Here is a 23,495-nt window from a genome sequence, read left to right on the forward strand (position 1 = left end):
CTTTAGCTATTAGTCTTTCAAATAGTTGTTGTTGTTGTTGTTATGTGCCGTCGAGTCAAACCTGACTCATAGCGACCCCTCCTTGGGTTTCCGAGGCAGTATCACAACGGAAGTAGGATTGCCCAACCTTCCTTCCGAGGAGTGGCTGGTGGGTTTGAACCGCCAGCCATCTGGTTAGCAGGCAAGTGTCTTAGCCACTACGCTACCAGAGCTCCCTTTCAAATAGTAGGTAATACTTAAAATGTATGTCTAATGTTTTAAAAGTTAACAATTCATGGAAGAAATAAATTCAACAAGTATTCAGTGCCTGTTCTATACCAGACACTTATCTAAGTGGTAGGAGCACAGTGATAAAAAAAAAAAGCAGTTTTCAAGCTTCAACAATTTAAGTTAGCAAAATATGAGAGATAAGACTTTGCTATTCCCCATACACTCTCAGTTCATGAATCATGGGTAAAGTATCATTATCTATAAAAGCTAGTTTATAAAGGAATATTATTTAAATAGTCAAAACTCTCCTGGCAATGTAGAGATTATTTTAATAATTATTTAAATAACCAGAACCATTGCATTAAAGTTTTACATATTTTATAAAGCTAAATATTTGATTTTTTTATTTAAATATACTGTATTTTTCTAATGCAGAGTAATGGCTTTGAATGACAATATAGAGAAATGCATTAGTTTTGATTTAAGCTGAACTTTGGTTAACTATGCATTTTTTAATAACCTTAATTATGGTTTCTAAAATAGAAAAAGTAAATGTAAAATTTCCATAATAGTAGGAAAATGAAATTTTATCTAAACAGTAACTATTTGCAATTTCTTTCTACCTTTTGTCCTAGTTTGTTGATAGGGAGAAAAATTTGTCTATTGGTGGGTTATCAAATAAAAACTTTTGAAGCGTTTTCCATGTTATTTTGCCTAAACAGGAGCCTGTTAGTTTTAAGGACCCTATTATAGCAAATTTTGGTGTACTTTAAGAGACTAAATAATTTGGTAAAATTAGTTCTTTCCTTTTTTTGGTTTATTTCAAATGTATTTTTAAAACTATGTACTTGTAAAAATATAGGAAAATACAGCCTATCACTAAACATTTTGCAAGGTTCCTAAGTTCCCATTGTTCAATTTCTGATTGTTAGACATATTCATAGTATATATTTACTGTAGCTAGGTAAAATGTTAATAATTTGCCCAACCTTCATTTTTTGATTAATTGGATCCCTGCTTAAGGAACTGTATTCTATATAACGAATCACTGGCAAGGTAGGTTGGCCAAAATTTGACCTTTGGCTGTGTTTTGTGTACAGGTATATACATACATGTGACACGAGCATGGATGTAGCACTTCTTTTACTGTATTGATACGTCTGCTTTATTCTTGTGACTAGGCAGTGTTTTAAAACTCACAGGATTTCCTACTTTCTCCATAGGTGATCAGGCAGACAGATTTCCATTTGTGGGTTTCTGCCTATTCCAGACCATACAGAGCTGTCAAATTAGAATTGTTAAATAGGATTTTTTTTAAAGTAGAAAGCATACTTGGTTGTTGTCTTTTGTTTTGAATTCTGATGTTATTTGGGTCAATTTTTCTGACCAATTAAGTGAAGCGCAACAAAATACTATTTTTGAAAGAAAGCTCTACATTACTTCTAATTTATTTTTTAATGTACAACAAAATTTTAAAAACTTTCTTCTAGTGACTTAAATTATAGTGAAGAGAATAAATTAAATTACACAGCTCCTGGTACAAACAATAGAGTGTGGTAGTAGTGAATGCCAGGTCTACAATCAGAACTGGCTTGTCCTATAAACTACACGACTTTGAGAATTTACCTTAATTTTCTTATGTAAGTTGGAAATTATAATATTGCTGGTCTCATAGAGTTCTAAGAGTGAAATGGAATAATTATTGTGAAGCATTGAGAACGTTTAATGCTTAACATTGCTCATTGGGCTTAAACATTGTGAAGATAGTGCTGGTCTGGGCAGCATTTCTTTCTGTTATACATAGGGGTTGCTGTGAATCAGAGCCAACTTGGCACCTAACAGCAACTACAAGGAATTTAGCAAACTCAGGAATTAAATAGTACAAATGAATGAAACTCCTTGTGAGTTTTAGAAATATAGGATATTTTTTTGTTCTGATTTGTTTTAAAATGTATTTCTGAGTAGTACTTGTGGGTTTTTCTGGGCAGTTAAGCAATTTTAAAAGATTTCCTAACCGGCATCACAAACTCCTTAGCTAAGGAGAAATACTTGGAGTGTTTTGGTAGTAATTCTAGACTTCTCTCCATAGCAGTTTCCTTATTTCATCAGTTAAATCTGTGTTTGTACATTCTTCCACTTTTATTTACTTCAACAAAATTTTCTAATCATTTTAGATTGCCTTAGTATTCAGTAGTAATTCAATAACTGAGGGCATCATTTTTATTTTGATTTGTTTGTTGATTTCCTAAAAATTCCATAAAGAGGAATGCAAGTAGACTAGTGCAGTGAATTGCTTGATGTGGCCCTTCTAGCCATTGTCCTCCATTTTGTGATGTATTGTAAATCCTATTATCCATGCATGTTTGGGGTGATTTGGTAGTTAAGGTCAGGTGTCAGCTGGCTGGGCAGCTGGTAGTAGTAGTTTCCTGTAATGACTAGCAGTCAGCTCTGTGGGTGGGATTTACCTTGAGCAGCTGAGTAGCTGCTGATTGTTAAAGCCATCCACTTGGGTTATTTCTGTTAGCACAACACAAGTGGTATATATCTTGAGTCCCACCTTGCTGGAGGGTATAACTCAAATCACCACCCTTAGCTCCCTTGATGGTATACCTAAAAATCTTGTGGCAAGATTCTCCGCAGGAGGAAGATGAGGCAGTATACTTCCATAAAGATTTACATCCTTGGAAACCCAGTGGGGGTCACTGTGGGTTAGAATCAACTTGACAGTAGTGGGTTTAGTTTTTTGGTTTGGGTCCTAATTAAAATCTTTGAAGGCTAAAATTTATTAATTACTTATAACAGATATGCTTACCTTTTAATTTCTCTGGTTATATATTTAATCATTCTAAGGTTAGTTTTTCCTAAGGAAAAATAATTGAAAGTCCTTAAAACTTTTGAAGAGAGTAGATTTTCTGCTGGATCACTTTTAACCCTCTAATTTATCCTTATCCCTGTTTCTATCTCATTAGCGTTAAGAAGGCTATTTGAGTGTTTATATGTGAAGAGTATAGGAGCTATGCTACATGAACTTGCAGTGAAAATAAGGGAACTTTAGGAATGCCGTGAGTTCTCTCTTACATTCCTGAAGAATCAAAGTTCTTATATACTGTTCTTAATGGTGAAAGCCTCACACCTGGTCTGATATATAGGCTTAGTCTCCCAAAAGTGTAAATGTGTTTGCCAGTATACCATTGGAGAACAGATACTTCAGGTAAGTGAGTGTCTTCTGTGAAACCAAAGTGCTACTACATTCATGTATTCACATCACATGCATGCATGCTTTTGCAGAGAGATCCAACATGTTGAGCTTCATTTTGTAGGATTGCCTGAGAGCATGATTTTATTTTATTTTTTTAAGAATGTGTCACCTTCTTTATTTGAAGAAAAAGAAAATATAATTTCAGGTGTCAGGTAAAATGTTCCGGGTAAAATTATAATCCTGGAAACCCCTGCCTGACTATGACCCTGCAATTATTGTTTTGTTGGTCCTCTTGTGGCATTTCATGGTGAGTTGTCTTCTGTTTGAATTGGTATTTTTCAGTGAGCATTAGGATTTATTATTATTATGTAAAATAGGTATTACTACAGCAAATGCAGATACCTCATTAAATACAACGTGTTTTGAGGCCCAGAGATGATCTTTGTAGCAGATTTTCAGTAAATAGAAAAAATAATGATTAAAAATTTATAGGTAAGTTTAAAGTGATGAAAATATATACTTCATGTTCCTTTTTATTTACATTTTTTGGGTTTTTCTTTCTTTCTTTTTTTTTTCTTATAAGGAGTCTCCTGAAGTCTGTTGAAGAAGAATTACATCAGCGGTAATTTTAATATTTAATTAACACTTAAAATTCTTTATGCTTAATCGGTATGTCCCCTTTTGTCCTGTAGTTTAAACTGGTTTATTGTTGAGTTTTTAAAATTCTGAACCTATGCCATAAAGATGTAGAAAGAAGTAAAATGTGTTTTATAGTCACTCTTTCTGCATTTTCTAAAATTCTTTAAGCTGTTATGGTAAAGTCCATTTAATAATGGAATTACCTTTTTTTTTTTTTTTCATTAGAGGACATGTGGCACATTTAGAAGATGATGAAGGGGATGATGATGAATCTAAACAGTAAGTTCTGGAGGTTTATTTCATTTCTGTTCCTGGTAAAAAGAGAAAGGTGTCATTTTGGTTTCTTCTGTCTGACAGCTCACCACAGTTTTTCTTTCCTCTATTCTAGCTGATAATAAAGAACTTTGGGGAGAGAAAACTTAGTTATAAACTAGTTATATAAGCATTAACAAAGATAGTAAGTTTTCTCTGTAGTTTAATGTTGTAAATTACTAATTGGTAGCTGCTGTAATTGTTACTGTAACTACAAAGAAGATTATATGGTTGATTAAATTTCATCTGATGTGTTTCAAATGAGCACATATGGATATAAGTGTTCATGGTTAAGAGAGGAATATTTTCACTTTTGTGTACATTGGTACTTAGTCTTTTTAGAGAATTTTTGTTTCGTTTTGTTTTTTAAGAAAGATGTAGCTGTGCAGTAGAATAGCAAGACCACCTGACTAGCAGTTGGGGACATAGGTTTTCATTCCACCTCACTATTTTGTAATCTTGGATCAGCTCACTTAACCTCCCTGGGCCTTAATTTCCTCATCTGGGACATTTGTACTTAATCATTTTTTAATTTTTTCTACTTCTAAAACTCTTAAGTTGTAGTGAATCTTCTTTTCAATTCAACAAATGCTGGCTGTAATTTCATGGAACACATATATTGCTTTTGATGAGCTTCATCAAGTATATTTTAGTAGCAAAATAAATCTTACGATGTGATATATTTTATTCTGTGTGATTTTAACAGTTTTTCTATAACCAAGTTATTGTTTAGGGTCTTATATTACTTAGCTTTCAATTAATATAAACTGAAATTGTGCTATTTTCTTTTCTAGTTTTAATTACATTGTAGTGTTTAGATTGAAGAAAGTATATCTACCCAGTAGAGTTCAGAATAATACTTCATTTGAAATATTTCAGAAAATATTTTGGAAAATTTATAATCTTACTAAAAAGATAATTGTGCAGATTTTTCTTCAATATCTTTGAAATGATATTTTAGTAATAATTCATTTTAAAAATGTTCTGATTCTACTGCAAAATACCATGTAATGTGGTTGAACATAGAGGACATTATGTTGATGTCTATGATAAATCATTCACAGAAGGACAAATATTGTATTAGTCCATTATTGTGAAAAGTCAAGGAAAGGTTTATACATGGAAGGAAATTTTTTTTGTTGGTTACCAGGGGTGGGAGGGAAGAGAAGGAAGCACTGTTAGATAGGGAGAGACAAGTATTGATTTGGGTGAAGAGAAGGGCAGTGTACCAAATATGAGTGATCAACATGGTGGCACTGAGGTGGAGGAAAACAGAGAGGTGCATGGGAGATAGACGACAAAGATGAACCCTTTTGCATATACAGTACTGCATTGTCAATGATGGCAAACAGTGATATTCAGGTGGATAGATGGGTGGACAGGCTGAACTGTTAGGTATGTCTATGCAGGGAGGAGTGTGCCCATGACCACGTATAGGGTGGCAGACACTGTTTCTACAAATGTGTTTGTAAAGGAGTAAGGTTGTAGTCACTTCTTGGCCACAGCCAGCTATCCAAAGGGAGTAAGTAGTTGAACCTGTGGGCTCGGGACCATGGTCTCGGGACAGTAAGCTCAGTTGGCATAACATACTACACAGAAACATTGTTCCACATCCTACTTGGGCGAGTAGTGACTGGGATCTTAAAAGCTTCTAAGCAGCCATTTAGATACAACGATGGATCTCTCCTCATCCAGAGCAAAGAGGAATGAAGAAAACCAAAGATTCATGGAAACAATTAGTCCAGGCAACTGGTACAACATGAGATCCTCAGCCTCTATTGACTATGAAACCAGAAGAACTTGATGGTGCACAGCTACTACTGTCAGCTACTCGGAAGGGGATCTACATAGGAGATCTTGGACAGGGTGGAAGAACAATGTAGAACAAAACTCAAAATCATTTTTAAAAAAAGGCCAGGTTTGCTGGTCTGATAGAGCCTGGTAGAACCCCTGAGACTATGGCCCCTAGCTACCCTTCAGGTCTGGAACTGAACCCATTCCTGTGGCTTCCAGCCAAACAAAAGACAGGCACGTGAGCTGAACATGTACATTAGGTGGATACACTCCTTGGAGAGATCAATGAAGGGAGAATAGAAGGGCTGTGTATGCACCGGGAGATAGGGAGATAACTCGGGGACAGAAGTGCATGGTAGGGAAGGACACAGGGAAGAGGTAACTATGGGGAGGAAGTGGGAGGGAGCTGTTGCACTATGAGAAATTTCAGTCAATGTTATGAGGTAAAGTGTATGTGAGCTGTATAGAAAATGAATTTGCTCTGTAAACTTTCAACCAAATCACAATAAAAACTAAAATAAATAAATAAATAATAAAGTGCTCTGATTCTAAACTTTTGTGTTTTTAGTTCAACCATGAAAGCAAAAGTTCCACCTCCTTTGCCACCAAAGGTATACAAATTTATTTTTCAATTTGAATTTTGAGGGGTGACTGTGTGCGTGGGTGGTGGTATTCTGCCACTTTCATACTGTACTGATTTTCATTTGGGATACACAAAGCAACATCATGAAGTTGCTAACCTTAAGTAGATGATTCTGATTATTTTTGTTGGTTTCTTTTCTTTTTTTTTTTTAATTACCCAGTTTGTCATTTAATGTTTATTCTGAAATGTGCTACAGATTTGCACACTAAAAATAATTATATTACTTGATTAGTATCATTTTACTTAGATTAGAAAAGCTAACATCTTTTAAAGACTTCTTTTTTTCCCCCAAAAAAAAACTTATAATCTAATAGTAATTAATTTACTGAGAATGGAGTTATCATCACAGAAGTTTAAAATGTTAGATAATACTTTTAAAGTAAAAATACAAAATAGGAGCCTGAATGTTTAAAATAAAAGAGTCATTTAAACTGGAAGAGATCAGAAAGACCAGAATAATTTTTTCTTTAATTTGGTAGGTCTGAGTGGAAAGGATTGTAAAAGAAAGAACAGAAAGACATAGAGACCTCTTTTTTTTTTTATTTGAAGGGGGATCATAGAGATAAAACCTGAGAAATAAATCATTTGAGTATGCATTTTCAGGATCTATTTTAAATAATTGGATATATTAAGGTAGATGTGAATCAGATACCTGTATAACCTTGAAGCTTGTCTGGTAAACACAGTTTGAAAGCCAAAGCTTCTGATACATACCTACTTAAGGAAAACAATTTTATGTTTAATCATTGGTTTCCTTTTCTGTATTGTTTCAGCCTAAGTCCATCTTTATACCACAGGAGACTCATTCTACTGAGGATGATAATCAAGGAACAATCAAGAGGTGTCCTACCTCAGAGAGCCCAGCAAAACCCTCCCAAGTTCCACCTAGACCACCACCTCCCAGATTACCCTTACAAAAGCCTGTTGTTTTAGGTAATTTGGGGGAGGGAAATGTGAAGTGAAATGGAAGAAATCTTTCTTTTAAGACATTATTTGAAATTCCTTTAAGGGAAGGGAGAAGGAAGACCCTGGCTATAGAGAAATTTTCTGCTTTTGCCTATGGTTAGAAAGGTTTTTATGACAGCCTTACCTTTGACCAAGTCTGGGATATTTTGCCCATTGCTTTTCATCTTACATGCAGCCCCCCTCTTTGGAGACTTGTTTATGTCCAATTCATCATTTAGTTATAGATATAAACAATAGCCATTTAAATGTGGACAAACAAGAAAACTGTTTTTGTTTCTTAGTTAGGTCTGTTATAGAGAAGAGGAAGGTAGTATGTCCAGCTCTTTTATTTCATTGAATCATTTTTGGAACAATGATCATTGTTATTGGTGCCTTAATACTGTAAAGGGTCTGTATTACCCAAAGGAATGATTTAAAAAAAAAAAAAAAAGGAATACAACTTGAAAGTTTCTTGGTTAAAATAATATAAATTCCTCCTCCTCTCCTGAAAATAGTTGAAAAATTCAATGTTTTGTTTTTATATTTTTAACTCCAACATGTATACTTAAATATAGTGTGCATTTAAATTTATCTAAATTCCAAAAATAGAGATATAGGTAGAGGAATGTATATTTAAGACTTCTTACTTCAGTTGTAAATATTCTGGCTAGGTGATCCCAATGAAGATTGAAAATGTCTCACGGTTAATTTTATTTTCCTTTCTTGATAGTTTTCTAAATGAAAATTTTTAATGAAAATTAATCCTTCTTAAATATATTTAAACATATCTCATTGAAGGAAATGGAGTGAGCTCCTTTCAGTTAAATGGTGAACGAGATGGCTCATTACATCAACAACAGAATGAACAGAGAGGCATGAACCTTTCAAGGAAAGAAAAGAAAGATATACCAGTAGGTATTTATATACAAAAGCTGTGCTTCTTTTTGTTTTCCTTTGTCACTGTTAAGTTAGTTTTCACTTACAGTGAAATTGTAACAATTGTATATTTTACAATTAGTATGCGATACTTTAAGGAGCTCTGGAGGTGCAATGGGTAAGACATTTGACTGCTAAACAGAAGGTTAGCAGTTCAAACCCACCAACTGCTCCATGGAGAAAATGAGGCAGTCTACTTCTGCAAAGATTTACAGCCTTGGAAACCCTGTGGGGGTTGCTATGAGTCTGAATCGACTCCGTGGCAATGAGGTTAGGGTTTGTTTTTTGGTTTTGGTAGTGATACTGTAGTGTTTCAGTTGTAGTAGTCTTGGGGAAAATATAACTTTGCTAAGATAAGCATGAATGATAGCTTTCTGTGGTTCAAATCATTTAGACCAATTTGTTATATAGTGACTTTCAACATAATGGTAAACGTTTAATATTCTTGTGGATTGTTCAGGAAATAACTATTACTATCCTCATTGATGAGAAGTATCTCTTCAAAGTTCCCATTATAGTGTCAAGAAGTTATGGAAAGGTGGACATGAATAGATAAAACTAGTTTTTTCCTCAAGACAAATTTCTAACTATAGATTGCATAATTAGTGATATTGTTGCTCTTACTGAAAGAAACTAAGTTAATTTTCTAGTGGGTATAAAGTTAGGTAAAATCAGATTCTTATTACAAATGTTAGGTCAACTATCACATAATTATTAAAATACAAATATTCTTTTGTCAGGAATCATACAAGATTAATAATTTTAAACATTTGTAAAGAAATGACGCTTAATGATATGAAGGCATTCGTCTATTAAACAACAACACATGTTTTGTCAAATTCCCAATACTTTAGCAGATGCCAATGAGATCATGAGCTGAGACAGTGTTTTTTTGTTTTTTTGTTTTTTTTTCAAGTTTTGTATGTGCTATTTGTTGCTAGGGAGCTCTGGTAGCGTAGTGCCTAGTGACTAAGGCACTTGACTGCTAACCAGAAGGCTAGCGGTTCAAACCCACAAGCCACTCCTCAGAAGGAAGGTTGGACAATGTACTTCCATAGTGACACTGCCTCAGAAACCCAAAGAGGGATCGCTGTGAGTCAGGCCCAACTCGACAGCACGTAACAACAACAACAACATTTGTTGCCGATTTTTATAGAAATTTTTAATACAGTCAGTATGTTTATATACATAGAGCAATGGCTTTGTGTAGTAAGCACATTGCTTGAGACTTTTGTACTATATCTTTTAAAATATTTTTTAAGATTTCATTTGAGAATATTACAGTTTAAATCTTAGCAGCTCTGCTAATCTGTTAATACAAAAGTACAACTTAATGACTACAACACAGTATGATAACCTTTGAAAATCATGCATTTTTATGCATGCATTTTTAATTTACTGTTCCATTACCATATTTCATTAGGACAAGGAACTAGTTAATTAACATAACAGTCCCTATAATTCTGAAATATGTCCATGGCTGTATGTTAAGATAAACTGTATCAGTGGTATACTGAAACTTGATTACAGTTTGTGCAGCTTCTTGAAATGATTTATATCCAATTCTGTTAGTGCTGAAATTAAATCTGAGTTATAACATTTAGAGCTCTCAAATTAAAACAGATATGATGTAAGGATGCCAGTGTAAGAAAATAGTATTAAGTATATACATTCTTTATAAAATGGAATCAAAAAGTCATCAGAAGTGTGTGACTATGATATATGATGGTGCTGTACATTCTCAAAAGTGTATTTTTAAAGTAAAATACCTTAATTTCAGATTAAGTGTTCAGTAATTACTAATACAAGGAGTACCATATAGAACATTTTACTTGTATCATATATATGAAATAAATTAACAGTAGGTATTAGGGAGCTGTGGTGGCATAGTGCCTAAGGTATTTGACTGCTAACCAGGAGGCTGGCAGTTCAAACCCACCAGCCACTCCTCAGAAGGAAGACGGGGCAATCTACTTCCATAGAGATACTGCCTTGGAACCCCAAGGAGGAGTCACTATGAGTCGGAATCAACTTGACAGCAGTGATTTTGGTTTTTAGTTTATTTGGTTTCATTTATCCCATCTTTTAAATGTTTTTGATTTAATCAGATTGAGGAAAAATATGTATAATCCTGTTCTTTAAAATGCTGTTATTATAGTTAATCTTGAAAGAAATCTCAGTTTTCATAAAAATTTATGTATAAATTATAAACTTTCGCAGAGAGACTCTCTTTCGAGTGGACAAATCATATTCCTCAGGAATGTGGCTCCATGGGAAGATGTCTGCCATTCTTGAGAATATAGGAATATGCTGCTTTTGTTCCTCTTATATTGTTTGTATACTCTGACCAATGATTAATATATTTGAATTAATCACAATTTAAAACTTCAGTTGACCAGTCACATTATAAATACAGTTAAGATCTTCTACAAAACCAAACTCACTGCCATCGAGTCAATTCTGACTTACAGCAACTCTTTGGGTTTCCTAGGTAGTGAATCTTTATGGAAGTAGATTGCCCAGTCTTCCTTATGGGGAATGGCTGGTGGGTTTGAACTGCCAACCTTCTGGTCAGCAGTCAAATGCCTTAGGCACTACGCTAGTAGAGCTCCTAAGATCTTCTACAGACCAGGAGAAAATGTTTGCTACATGTAACAGAGTATTCAAATCTGGACTATATAGAGAACTCTTAACAATGACTCGTTTTTGAAAATGGCAATAGACTGTTTACAGAGGAGGAAATTCAGATGGCCAATATGTACTTTATTTTTTTAAAAAAATTCCCAACTTTCCTACCAATCAGAGGCATTCAAATAAATGAGAAGCACATTTTTTACTAATTAGTTTGATGGCATTAAGTGGCTTCAGGACTATAAAAAAAAAAACCATTGTCATTGAGTCAATTGTAACTCATAGTGGGACCCTTTTAGGATAGAGTAGAACTGCCCCATAAGATTGTCAAGGCTGTAAATCTTTATGGAAGCAGATTGCCTCATCTTCCTCTCATGGAGGGCTGGTGGGATGGACCTGCTGACCTTTTGGTTAGCTGCTGAATGCATTCACCACTTCTGCCAGAGGTCATAACTATAGAAACTGGGAAATCTCATAGGGCTATAATTTGATATGTACACCCTAAAAGGTCCTCTGGCAGTCCGTATACACTAAAACATAAAAACTAGACCCCAAGTTCCAGTAGTTTCACTTCTCACACTTTACCCTGAAAAAAAAAAATTCACATGTGTGCACAAAAAGCCATATGCAAGGATTAATTTCAGCATTGTTGTTAGAGAAAACAATTGAAAATAAACTTGAATTGAATTGAAAATAAGTACCCAGTAACAATTGGAGAATAACAAATCAAGTAGGTTATGTTCATGCTGTGTGGCAGTTACAAGGAGTGAACCATATCTATATATAATGACATAGAATTCTGTATATAATCCAGTGTTGAGGCAGAAAGCAAATTGTTAAATAGTGCATAACTGTTCTGTTTAACACACACCAAAAAATAGTACAAAATGTCAGGAAGGATACACAAATATATACATACATGTAATAGCCTAGAGAAAGATTTGAGAGATTTGGCTTTCTTTGGTGCTGGGGCTAGAAATAAGCAGGCTGTGGAGTGATTATAGGCAACTTCACCTTTATTTATAGAGAGAATGTATTAATGTATTTTATTTGTATAAATGTATTTGAAACAAAGTATTGTTATACAAAGCACCAGCAGAAAAAAAAAAAAAAAAAATGTAATCATGCATGTGTTCTTTTTCTAGAAGCCTATTAGTAATGGCCTTCCCCCAACACCTAAAGTTCATGTAAGTACTGAGTATCAAAAAGGTTAAGTTTTCATCTAAATACAATGACAAATAAGGGGTTAAATGTGTACTTTTGATTTGAATTTTTACCTATATGAAAGAACCTCCATTGAAAAAATTGATAAGGTTGCTAATTTAATATTAATTGATTACATCTGAGATTCAGCTTTTCAAAATAAAATTATGATAGATTGTATATTTAAAATACCTTCATTCATAAAGGTATTGATATCTTAATTGCATCTGTTTTTGAAGAAATGTGAAAAAGGTAGATGTGTATAAGAAGAAATACAAAATTTATTGTTGTTGTTGTTAGGTGCTGTTGAGTCAGTTTTGACTCATAGTTACCCTGTGTACAACAGAACTGCCTAGTCCTGTGCCATTCTCAACAATTGTTGTTTTGCTTGAGCCCATAGCTGCAGCCACTGTGTCAGTCCATTTTGTTGAGGCTCTTTTTCTCTGACCCTCTACTTTACCAAACATGATGTCCTTCTCCAGGGACAGTTCCCTCCTAACACCATGTCCCAAGTACAGAAAACGAAGTCTTGCCATCCTCACTTCCACGAAGCATTCTGGGTGTATTTCTTCCAAGATAGATTTGTTTGTTCTTCTGGCAGTCCACAGTATAATCTGTATTCTTCACCAACACCATAATTCAGAGGCATCAATTCTTTTGCAGTCCTACTTATTCATTGCCCAGCTTTCACATACATATAAGGCAGTTGAAAATACTATGATCAGGCCCACCTTAGTCCTGACGTTCTTTGTGCCCATAAACTATAGATAAGACATATTTTTCCTGCATGTTTTAACTATGAAGCAGAATTTTACAAGTAGAAGGAACCCTGAAGGAAGCATCTTCTTCAGGCCCTTTATTTTACCAGTGAGTAAAACAGTCCCAGAAAACCAGTAAACAGTCACAAAATCCCAAACTTCTCCCAAGTCCAGACCTAGAACTATAACTTCTTGTTAGTTGCTGTTGAATCAGCAGCTGTGACCCACATACAACAAAAAGTGCAGTCCTGCGTCATATTCATGATCATTTGCTTCAGTCTGTTGTCGTGGCCACTGTGTTTTGAGTGCCTCCAACCTAGGGTGTTCATCTTCTGCCACTGTATTCTGTTTTGATTCTTAGGGTTTTCATTGGCTGATTTTGGGAAGTAGATCACCAGGCCTTTATCTTAGTCTGGAAGCCCCACTGAAACCTGTTCAGCATCACCACAGCACTACAAACTGGCAGACGGGTGTAGGAAACTAAAACTTGAATGTCTTACATGTATTACAGTCTGCTTCTTTCTTTCTCTCTTTTTTGACCTTGCTAGCTTTCTTAGAATTAAAGTTATATCAGTGTAATTTTAAGCAGTATGGATAAAACTACATTTTCACTGTTGCAAATGTATAATCCAAACACTATGTGATACTAGTTTAGAACATTTCCATAATTTTTCTAGTCTTTAACCTCTCAGCAGAAGTTTTCAGCCTTTTTCACTTTGTAACTCTACGTTTTCATTACTAGTTAATTACTTTTAAATTGGAACAAAAAGTCCAAATAATTCTACCATATCTTACAAACTGGGAAAAAAAAAGAAAAATTACTTCAGAAAACTCCCATATTCAGTGAAGGTATATGCAGTAGGGACATAACTTCCTATTTGGCTGCAAGATAAAATTGTTACCTTGGGTATGCAGTTTGACAGGGAAGAACTGATAGCATGGAGTGCTGGACAAGATGCAAGTATACGAATTACATGGAGGCTGTGGAACTGCTTGATTGTTTTGTAGGTTATTTTGTCATTTGGAGTTCTAGGGATTAATAGTCCATTAACATAAGAATTCTGGTATATATCTCAAAAGGCAGTTATCGGGATTAGTTAAGCAATACAGCTTCTCCTTTATACCATAAAAACATTTTTTATTGGTCTCCTACCACCTGATGATATTGCCAGTCTAAAGTTGTGGTTTTTTGCTACTAAATCTTAGAAATATTGGTTGGTGGTTAATATGAATAAAAAGGACATTTTAAGATTTATTGTTTGGACTCCTTATGTTAATATTTTAAATTTACTGTTGTCAAGTTTGCTCTCGTGTTTTACCTCAGCATGTTACCTCACAGTGTGTGAAGAAAATATTTCTGCTATAAAATGGTATATATACAGTGCCGTTCTTTAAATTTAACACAAATACAGAAAAATTCTTCTGACCAAGTATGTTTGTAACACTTTTGCCTCCAAGTTGTTGGTAGTAAAAGTGATTAAATCAATTAACTTTCTTATACTCACGGATTTCAAAATTAATAGTTTGCTATTTGAAAACATAATGAAAGTTGAAGTGAATGGTATTATATTTCATTATAAGATATTAATTATTTGAAAGATTTGTAAATAAGTATTAATTAATGTCAAAGACTAAATCATTTTAAAAAATCCTTCCAGGTAAAATAATCAGATTGCTAAATTAAAATAATGATAATAATGGTTTTGTATGTTTTGAGATTCTAGTACATAAAGAGATTTCAGATCAACAATACTTTTTTTTTCTTTGCAATATTATTTGCAGCTGGTGGATTAATACCATTTTTTAACATCATGAAACAAAATAAGAAAAGTTTTCAACTTTGTAGATATGATTTCTTTATTATCAAGGAAATAATATACTGCTTTGGATGTGGAACATGTTAGTGATACTCCTGTAAACAATTTTTCCTGGAGAATTACTGTGCTTAGTTGAGAAGATGGAAAAAATCAAATAGGTCTTTTATTTTTTCTTAAGTAAAATCTTTTATTAGCTGACAGTCATTGTTGTGCCTGGAACTTTGGTGTTACCGCTGTTAGACTGGTGACTATGATTTGATATAATTACTTCTGTTTACAAAGATTATCAAAAATTTAATTTACCACCTATAATCTCCCACATTTAGTTAGAAAATAATTATATTCATATTATAACAAAGACTGTTGTTTGTCACTGTTTCATATGGAGTATTCTTTGTTTTTCCAGATGGGTGCATGTTTTTCAAAGGTTTTTAATGGGTGCCCCTTGAAAATTCACTGTGCAACATCATGGATAAATCCAGATACCAGAGGTAGTACAGTATATTTTTAATCTGTTATTTTTTTTTTTACTTTTTTATTTTTTCCTTTAAATTGGGGCTATGAGAGTGAGTATTCAGTGTTAATTCATTTTCTGAATGTCTACTTGAAAAAACATGTTTTCCAAAGTAAATATGTTTTTCTTTGCTATTGTCAGTGTTTGGGGTGATACACAGCAATAAAATTTCATTGTATGTTTACCATATCAATGCTGTTAAACCATGTACCTTACCATAACCACCCTAATTTCTTCTTGAAATGTTTTCTCTGCTGCTCCACAGTAGTGAAATATTTTTGGTTATTTTTGTTTGTGACACAGTTTTATGGAAAGAATTTAGCAACTGAGGATCCAGAATCTAGTGACGACTTTGTTGTTGTTATGTGCCGACTAATAGCGACCCCTCCTTGGGTTTCTGAGGCAGTATCACTAGGGAAGTAGATTGCCCCATCTTCCTTCCGAGAGTGGCAGAGTGACTACTTTAGAGAATCTCTTATCTTTAGAGAAGGGATCATAATCAAAATAGTTGTCAATAGGTGCTAAGGACTGTTTGTGCCCTATGTCTTGTTATATATCTATATCTTAATATCTGTGTAAGATACAGAGACATATACAAAAATATATATGTGTACACAAACATACATATATGTGTGTGGTTGGCTGTGTGTCAGTGTATAATACATATTTGTGTATGCATTTATACACATACATACAAATATATATTAATATCTATTTAAGATATCAAGGCATAATTTAGATATGTGTATATTTGTATATGTCTCTGGATCTTATATAGATTCTAATATACAGATTTTTTTTATGTGTATAAATGCACACGCATATATGAATTCCTGTTAAATATTCTAAAAATCCAATTAGGTAGGTACTTTTATTTCACAAGTAGGAAAACTGACACTCAGAGAAGTTTAATGTTTCACAGTCAGTTGATGGTAGAGCTGTGGTTTGAACCTAGTTTTGTCTGACCACAAAGCTTATGTTATTAACTTGCCAGTAGTCATCCTAAGTACTGGGCAATTTAGGAACCCTCTGGGCATTCTAAGTTATTCTTAATATAATTCTGTTTAGTCTGGAAATGTTCTTGACCTATTATTTTATGTTATCTTAAAAACAGGTCAGATAGGACCACGGGTAGGCTTCTAATATCTTTTAGAAGATACTGAGTACCCTAACCGGTATTCAGGTTTTAGTTAACCTTTTTAATAGGCAGTAGTCAAATCTTGCTTTTTAATGATAGTGCATATAATAATACCCCACTTGTCAAGAGTAGAATCTATGTAAGCTGTTTATGATTTATATTCTGCATGTCAGTTGTACATGATCCTTTATTAAGAGGGTTTCAGAAGAAGTTGCTGCAGATTCTTTGCCAGTCCTTAGTGCCCTTTGATGATGAAGAGGCCCAGCATGCCACTATGCAGAAGCTATAAAAGTTCTCTTCACTGCATAAAGCTAATATTTACATATATCTTACCTTTGGCATATAATCTAAAGTGTCTAGCCTCTTCTTTGCATTAAAATTTAAAATAATATTTATTGCTTATAAATAATAGTAATTCTTCTAAGTTAACACTTATTTACTGAATTTTAGGTTATATAAATCCTTTTTCAAAGTATTTTATTTATCAGAAACAGTTAGTGGATTATTTTTGTTATTTCAGATCAATACTTGATATTTGGTGCCGAAGAGGGGATTTATACCTTAAACCTTAATGAACTTCATGAAACATCAATGGAACAGGTATGTTATTTTGCATTTTGAGGGGTTGTTTTAGTTATTATAACTAGACAATAGACAAAAAAATGAGTTTCAATTATATGATTTGCTGATGCATAAAACCTTCAGGAAGCATAGTCTATATACCACATACTAAAGACTGACAGCTTCACAAGAAGGCCTTACCCTTGAAAAGCTCATGATCTAATAGGGAAAAAACTCAAACACTCACTGTCATTGAGTTGCTTTAGACCCACTGGGTTTCTGAGGTGGTAAATCTTTATGGAAGTACATTGCCCCGTCTTCGTTCCGTGGAGTTGGCTGGTAGGTTCAGGCAGGCATATAAATCATTAACTGCAACAGTTAGGGTCACATGTCACACTGGGAATAAATACAAAGTACAGGACACAGAGGCAAGCGTCACCAGCACCTCTTGTGGGGAGACAAGAAGGATGGGTATATCAGATGAACTTTAAATGGTAATGAGTAGAAAAGTTTATTAGACAGACAGATGGTCAGAAAGGGCATCTATATGAAGTCACAGAGTTGTAAATCTGCATGATAAGTATGAAGAACCATGAGGGGCCAATTTATCTGGAGTATAGAATGAGTACAGAACAGGCAATAAATGGAGCTGGGTAGGTAGGCAGATGCCAAACCCCAGAGCTTTGTGTACTGTTCTGATGATCAGATCTCTGTTTTAGAAATACCTGTTTACAGCATGCTGGGAGCTGAGACTAGAGGCTGTGGTCAAAGGATAAAGGAGTGTTGAGTGGGAGAGAAGTAGAGAGGAAGATAGGAAAAGAGGGAGTTTGGAATTGTATGGGGGCATTATTAACTGTCACAGTGACTGGGGAAAACTTCTGGCTTTTAGTGCCCAGAGGCTGGAAATGCTAAACCTACAGAAATGGTTAATGATAATGATATTAATAGGTAATACCTGCATAAAGTTTACTGTGTGCCAGGCACTGTTTTTAAATGCTTAACAAATTTACTTAACCTTAAAACAACCCTCAGAGCTAGATACCATTATTATTCTCAGTTTACACATGGGAAAACTGAGGCACAAAAAGGCTTAGTGACTTGCCGGAGTTCTCACAGCTAGTAAAGTGACTGAGCTTACATATGAACCCAGGCAAGCTGGCTCTAAAGTCCATGCCCTTAACCACTTCATCACATTCCCTCTGCTAACTGTATTGTTCCTGTTGAGAAACACTTACCCTAGAGAAAGATTAAAGAACTAGATTTGGCCAAATTGAATGTCAGTTCAGTGTGGAAGTTGAGGTCTAGGTTAACTTCAGGTTCCCAACTTGAATGGCTGGGTGAATGACAGTACCACTAGGTAGAGTATAGTATACAGAAGGAGAAGCTGCTTTCATTGATGCATTCTGTTTGGTTACATTGAGTTTTGGGTGCCTTTGGGCTGTGAAACTAATTTTCTATTATCAATATGAATTGGAGAGAAAATTCTTTAAGTAAAGATAGCTTGTTCATAACCAAACATTTCTGTCTTTCTTATCACATCTTTGTTTATTGTATTTTCTAGTAAGAATGTAAACTGTATGTTGTACAATAAACTTTTCTTTTAACCTGAAAGTGATATGCAGTGAAATGGCTGAAAACTACCTAAGACAAAGAAAAAGATCTTATTATATATAATCATAATGCAAAGGTGGTAGTATTTTTCTTGAATATAATGAGATATCAAAAGAAATTACTGGTAACAATATTAACTGTAAGGAACAAGATCAACTTCATACATAGGTAGAGTGAGCATTTATCATTCTAACATAAAAGACTCTACCAATGTCAGATCGACTACATCTGCGCAAAGAGGCACTGGAGAAACTCAGTATCTTTAGCCAAAACAAGGCCGGGAGATGACTGTGGAACAGATTATAAACTGCTCATATGCAAGTTCAAGTTAAAGCTGAAAACGATTAAAACAAGTCCACAAGAGCCAAAATATGACCTTGATTATATTCCACTTAAATTTAGAGACCATTTAAAGAATAGATTTGATGCATTGAACACGGATAACCAAAAACCAGATGAAATTGTGGGATGACAATCATCCATGAAGAAAGTAAAAGCTCATTAAAAAGACAGGAAAGGAAGAAAAGATCAAAATTGACAGCAGAGGAGACTGAAACTTGTCCTTGAACAGAGAGTAGCTAAAGCAAAAGGAAGAAATGACAAGAGAACTGAACAATAAATTTCAAAGAGCAGCTTGAGAAGATAGTTATTAGAAAACCAAACAGAAAGAACATGCTCAGCATTTCTCAAGCTGAAAGAACTGAAGAAAAAAATTCAAGCCTCGAGTTACAGTATTGAAAGATTCTATGGGAAAAATATTGAATGATGTCACAAACATAAAAAAAAAAAAAAAAGATGGAATACACAGAGTCACTGTAACAAAAAGAATTGGTCAATATCCATGCATTTCAGGAGGTGGCATATGATCAGGAACTGATGGTGTTGAAGGAAGAAGTCGAAGCTGCACTGAGGGAATTGGTGAAAAGCAAGACAGGAATTAATGGAATGCCCATTGAGATGTTTCAACAAACAGATGCTGCACTGGAGGTACTTAATCATCTATGCCAAGAAACTTGGAAGACAGCTACCTGGCCAACTGAATAGAAGATACCTATATTTGTACCCATTCCAAAGAAAGATTTTCTCACAGAATGTAGAAATTATCAAACAATATCATTAATACCACATGCAAGTAAAATTTTGCTGAACATAATTCAAAAACAGTTGCAGCAGTATATTGACAGGGAACTTCCAAAATTGCAGGCTGGATTGAGAAGAGAACATGGTACAAGGGATATCATTGCTGATGTCAGATGGATCTTGGCTGAAGCAAAGAATACCAGAAAGATGTTTACTTGTGTTTTATTGACTATGCAAAGGCATTCGACTTTGATCATAACAAATTGTAGATAACATTGCAAAGAATGGGAATTCCACAGCACTTATTTGTGCTGATGAGGAATCTGTACATAGACCAGGAGGTTGACATTTGAACAGAACAAGGGGATACTGCATGGTTTAAAATCGGGAAGGGAGTGCATCAGGGTTGTATCCTTTCACTATACTTATTCAGTCTATATGCTAAGCAAATAATCTGAGAAGCTAGAATATATGAAGAAGAACGTGGCATCAGGATAGGAGGAAAATTCATTAACAACCTACGATACGCAGACAACATAACCTTGCTTGCTGAACATAAAGATGACTTGAAGCACTTACTGATGAAGATTAAAGACTACAGTCTGCAGGGTGGATTACACTCAACATAAAGAAAATGAAAATCCTCACAACTGGACAAATGTGCAGCATTACAATAAATGGAGATAAGATTGAGGTTGTCAATGATTTCATGTTACTTGGTTCCATAAGCAACCCCACTGGAAGCAACAGTCAAGAAATCAGATGATGTATTGCACTGGGCAAATCTACTGCAAAAAACCTTGTTAGAGTGCTGAAGCGCAAAGATGCCTCTTTGAAGACTAAGGTGGACCTAAACCAGGCCAAGGTATTTTCAGTCAACTCATATGCATGTGAAAGCTGGACATTGAATAAGAAAAACTGAAGAAGAGTTGATGCTTTTGAGTTGGGGTGCTGGCGAATACTGCTGAAAGTATCATGGACTGCCAGAAGAACTAACAAATCTCTTCTGAAAGAAGTGCATCTAGAATGGTTCTTGGAAGCGAGAATGGACAAACTTCTTCTCTCTTACTTCGGTTTTGTTGTCAGAAGGGCCCTTTTCCTGGAGAAGGATATCATGCTTGTTAAGTGAAAAAAGGGAAAAGTCCTCAATGAGATGTGTTGACACAGCGGCTGCAACAGTGGGCTCAGGTACAGCAAGTATTCTGAGGCTGATGTTTCATGTTGTAGGTAGGGTCACTGTGAGTCAGAGCCAACTCGACAGCACCTAACAACAAACAAAGGCACCCATCAACCCCACTGAGAATCTGTCTCCACTGACTCCCTATCTGATGTGCCTTGATATTTGAAGTTACGCTATTACAATAATATTTTGTGAGCTGAACAATGCTCTATCTTGCAAGAGTAGAAAAAGAATATATGTGAGATCCTGAAGTTTTAAATCTTACTATGAAATTGATCATTAGATTTGATTTTCTCAGAACTGTTGGGGAATCTGAGTGTCATGACTCATTAGATAGAGGAAGATGCTGAAAAGTTGAGAAAATGACACAAAGTAGAGTTCTGATTTGAAATTTATGTCTGCTTTCATTATTTATGACATTTATTGAGTGCTCAATATATGCCAGACACTTGTCTAAGTGCTTAGAAGGTTGTATTTCGTTTAATCATCAGAACTCTGTGAGGTATAGTTGTTTCATTTATAGATAAGAACATTGAGACACAGGTTAAGTAAATTACCCAAGATCACACACAGTCATTGGAAAAGCAGGTATCTCTATATAGACAGTCAAATTGCCAAACCTACCCTTCTTAACAGTTATATTCTTTCATTAAACTGATGCTTTTGCCCATTGTCTACCCTGGTAGAAGAGTAGGCATTAGAAAATCTACAAAGACTTTAAAGCTTTAATAAATGTGATAAGAAATTAAATCCAATACTTTAATAACTTTGAATGACTAATTTTCTGTTGTCCCTGTGTTGATAATATTAAATGAATTTGTGTCTTCCCTGGTGCTTTATATATGCTTATATATTAAATGAGCAAATACACTTAGATTTGCAAATATATCTCTCTTAATAAACTATACATTTGATACTAGAGAAATACTTTTTAAGTATGTATTTTGTATGAAACCTAGTTGAACCCTGAATTAAAGAAAAATCCATTTTTTGTGACTGTTCTGACATATACTGCTTTGTGGTCTGACCACTTTCTCTGCTTAATTTTATCAGAGTAGTCAGTGAATTCCCAATACTCTTGTGAGTTTTTTATGAAGAGTATAAAGTAGGAAATGTGTGTTGTCTTCTCAGTCTGAGGCATAGCTCTATGCACATTTTCCAAATTAAAAATGATACCACGTAAATACATTTTCTGAATAAAACATTTTTAAAAATCTAACTTTATTTCAATTGTTTATATAAATTTGATTAATTAGTTTCTTCTCTTTTATGAACAGACCTTAATTTACCTTTTTAAATTGTCCAGGGCCATCATTGTGCTTTAATAAAGTAATGTCCTTAGAGGCCTTGATAGTTGCATCATTTACCTCTTTATTCTCTTTGTTTCCTGCTACTCATCCCAATCTATTTTTGAGAACCCTAGTAGGAATTACCAGAGCAAACATAGCAACCAAGCTTGTTAAATCAGGATGCTTCATTATATACATTGGTGTTTCTCAGACTTTCACATACATGAGAATCACCTGGAGGGCTGGTTAAAACACAGATAAACACCTTTAGAGTTGCTGCTTCTGGGAGGGAGCCTGAGAATTTGCCTTCCTACCAAGTACGGGGAAGCCCTGGTGGCGTAGTATTGTTGTTCTGTGCCATTGTTCTGGTTACCTAGGGCCACTCTGACAGGACTATACCACAAATGGAATGGCGTTAACAAACAGGAGTTTATTCTCTCACAATTTGGAGGCTTTACATCCAAGTTCAAAGTGCCAGGCTCTAGGGGCTGTATGAAAGCCCCTCGACTTTGGGCTTCAGCTCTGCCTCTTGCTCCCAGCCCACTGTAGCTAGAGGCATCTCTTCACTCAGGCAGCTAGTGGCTGCTGAGGCTAACAAGCTCAAGGTCGACAAATAAAATGGCCCAGTCCTGATGTTACCAAACCACACAGCAAGCCATTAGTTCAAGTTCATTGTAAGTCCCAAGGTCGGCAGAGCTTGGCAGACTGCTGAACAATGACACAGCTACATGCAGGGTCCAAGCGTACCATATGCTAGAGAGAATTTTCAAAGCTGCTTCTTATATACAGGAAGTAGACCACATACCCAGAGCAGCTACTCAGCTGCTTGTACTAGATCCCACCATAGAGTTGATTGCCAGTCTCATCATGGGGAATAACTACCACCAGCTGCCCAGCCAAGTTGCCACACAAAAATAACCACCACAGCCATTGAGTCGGACCCAACTCATAACGACCCCTCCTTGGGTTTCCGAGGTGGTATCACTACGGAAATAGATTGCCCAACCTTCCTTCCGAGGAGTGGCTAGTGGGTTT

At 34.9% G+C, this 23,495-nt stretch overlaps 1 protein-coding gene across 1 annotated transcript in view; it reads left to right on the forward strand.

Moving 5' to 3' along the window:
• The window catches only part of MAP4K3 (mitogen-activated protein kinase kinase kinase kinase 3), a 353,947-nt gene that overhangs the window by 293,861 nt on the left and 36,591 nt on the right, over positions 1-23,495 (forward strand). The window contains exons 17-24 of the mRNA XM_007945046.2: positions 3,993-4,031; positions 4,274-4,327; positions 6,723-6,765; positions 7,571-7,730; positions 8,541-8,653; positions 12,455-12,496; positions 15,494-15,578; positions 17,260-17,339. Of these exons, the coding sequence (XP_007943237.1) occupies positions 3,993-4,031; positions 4,274-4,327; positions 6,723-6,765; positions 7,571-7,730; positions 8,541-8,653; positions 12,455-12,496; positions 15,494-15,578; positions 17,260-17,339 (616 nt within the window). The remainder of the gene's footprint in view (positions 1-3,992; positions 4,032-4,273; positions 4,328-6,722; positions 6,766-7,570; positions 7,731-8,540; positions 8,654-12,454; positions 12,497-15,493; positions 15,579-17,259; positions 17,340-23,495) is intronic.

The sequence above is a fragment of the Orycteropus afer genome, unplaced genomic scaffold (assembly GCF_000298275.1).
Source record: "Orycteropus afer afer isolate SDZICR_OR568_19922 unplaced genomic scaffold, OryAfe1.0 scaffold00131, whole genome shotgun sequence".
NCBI classification, from domain to species: Eukaryota; Metazoa; Chordata; class Mammalia; order Tubulidentata; family Orycteropodidae; genus Orycteropus; species Orycteropus afer.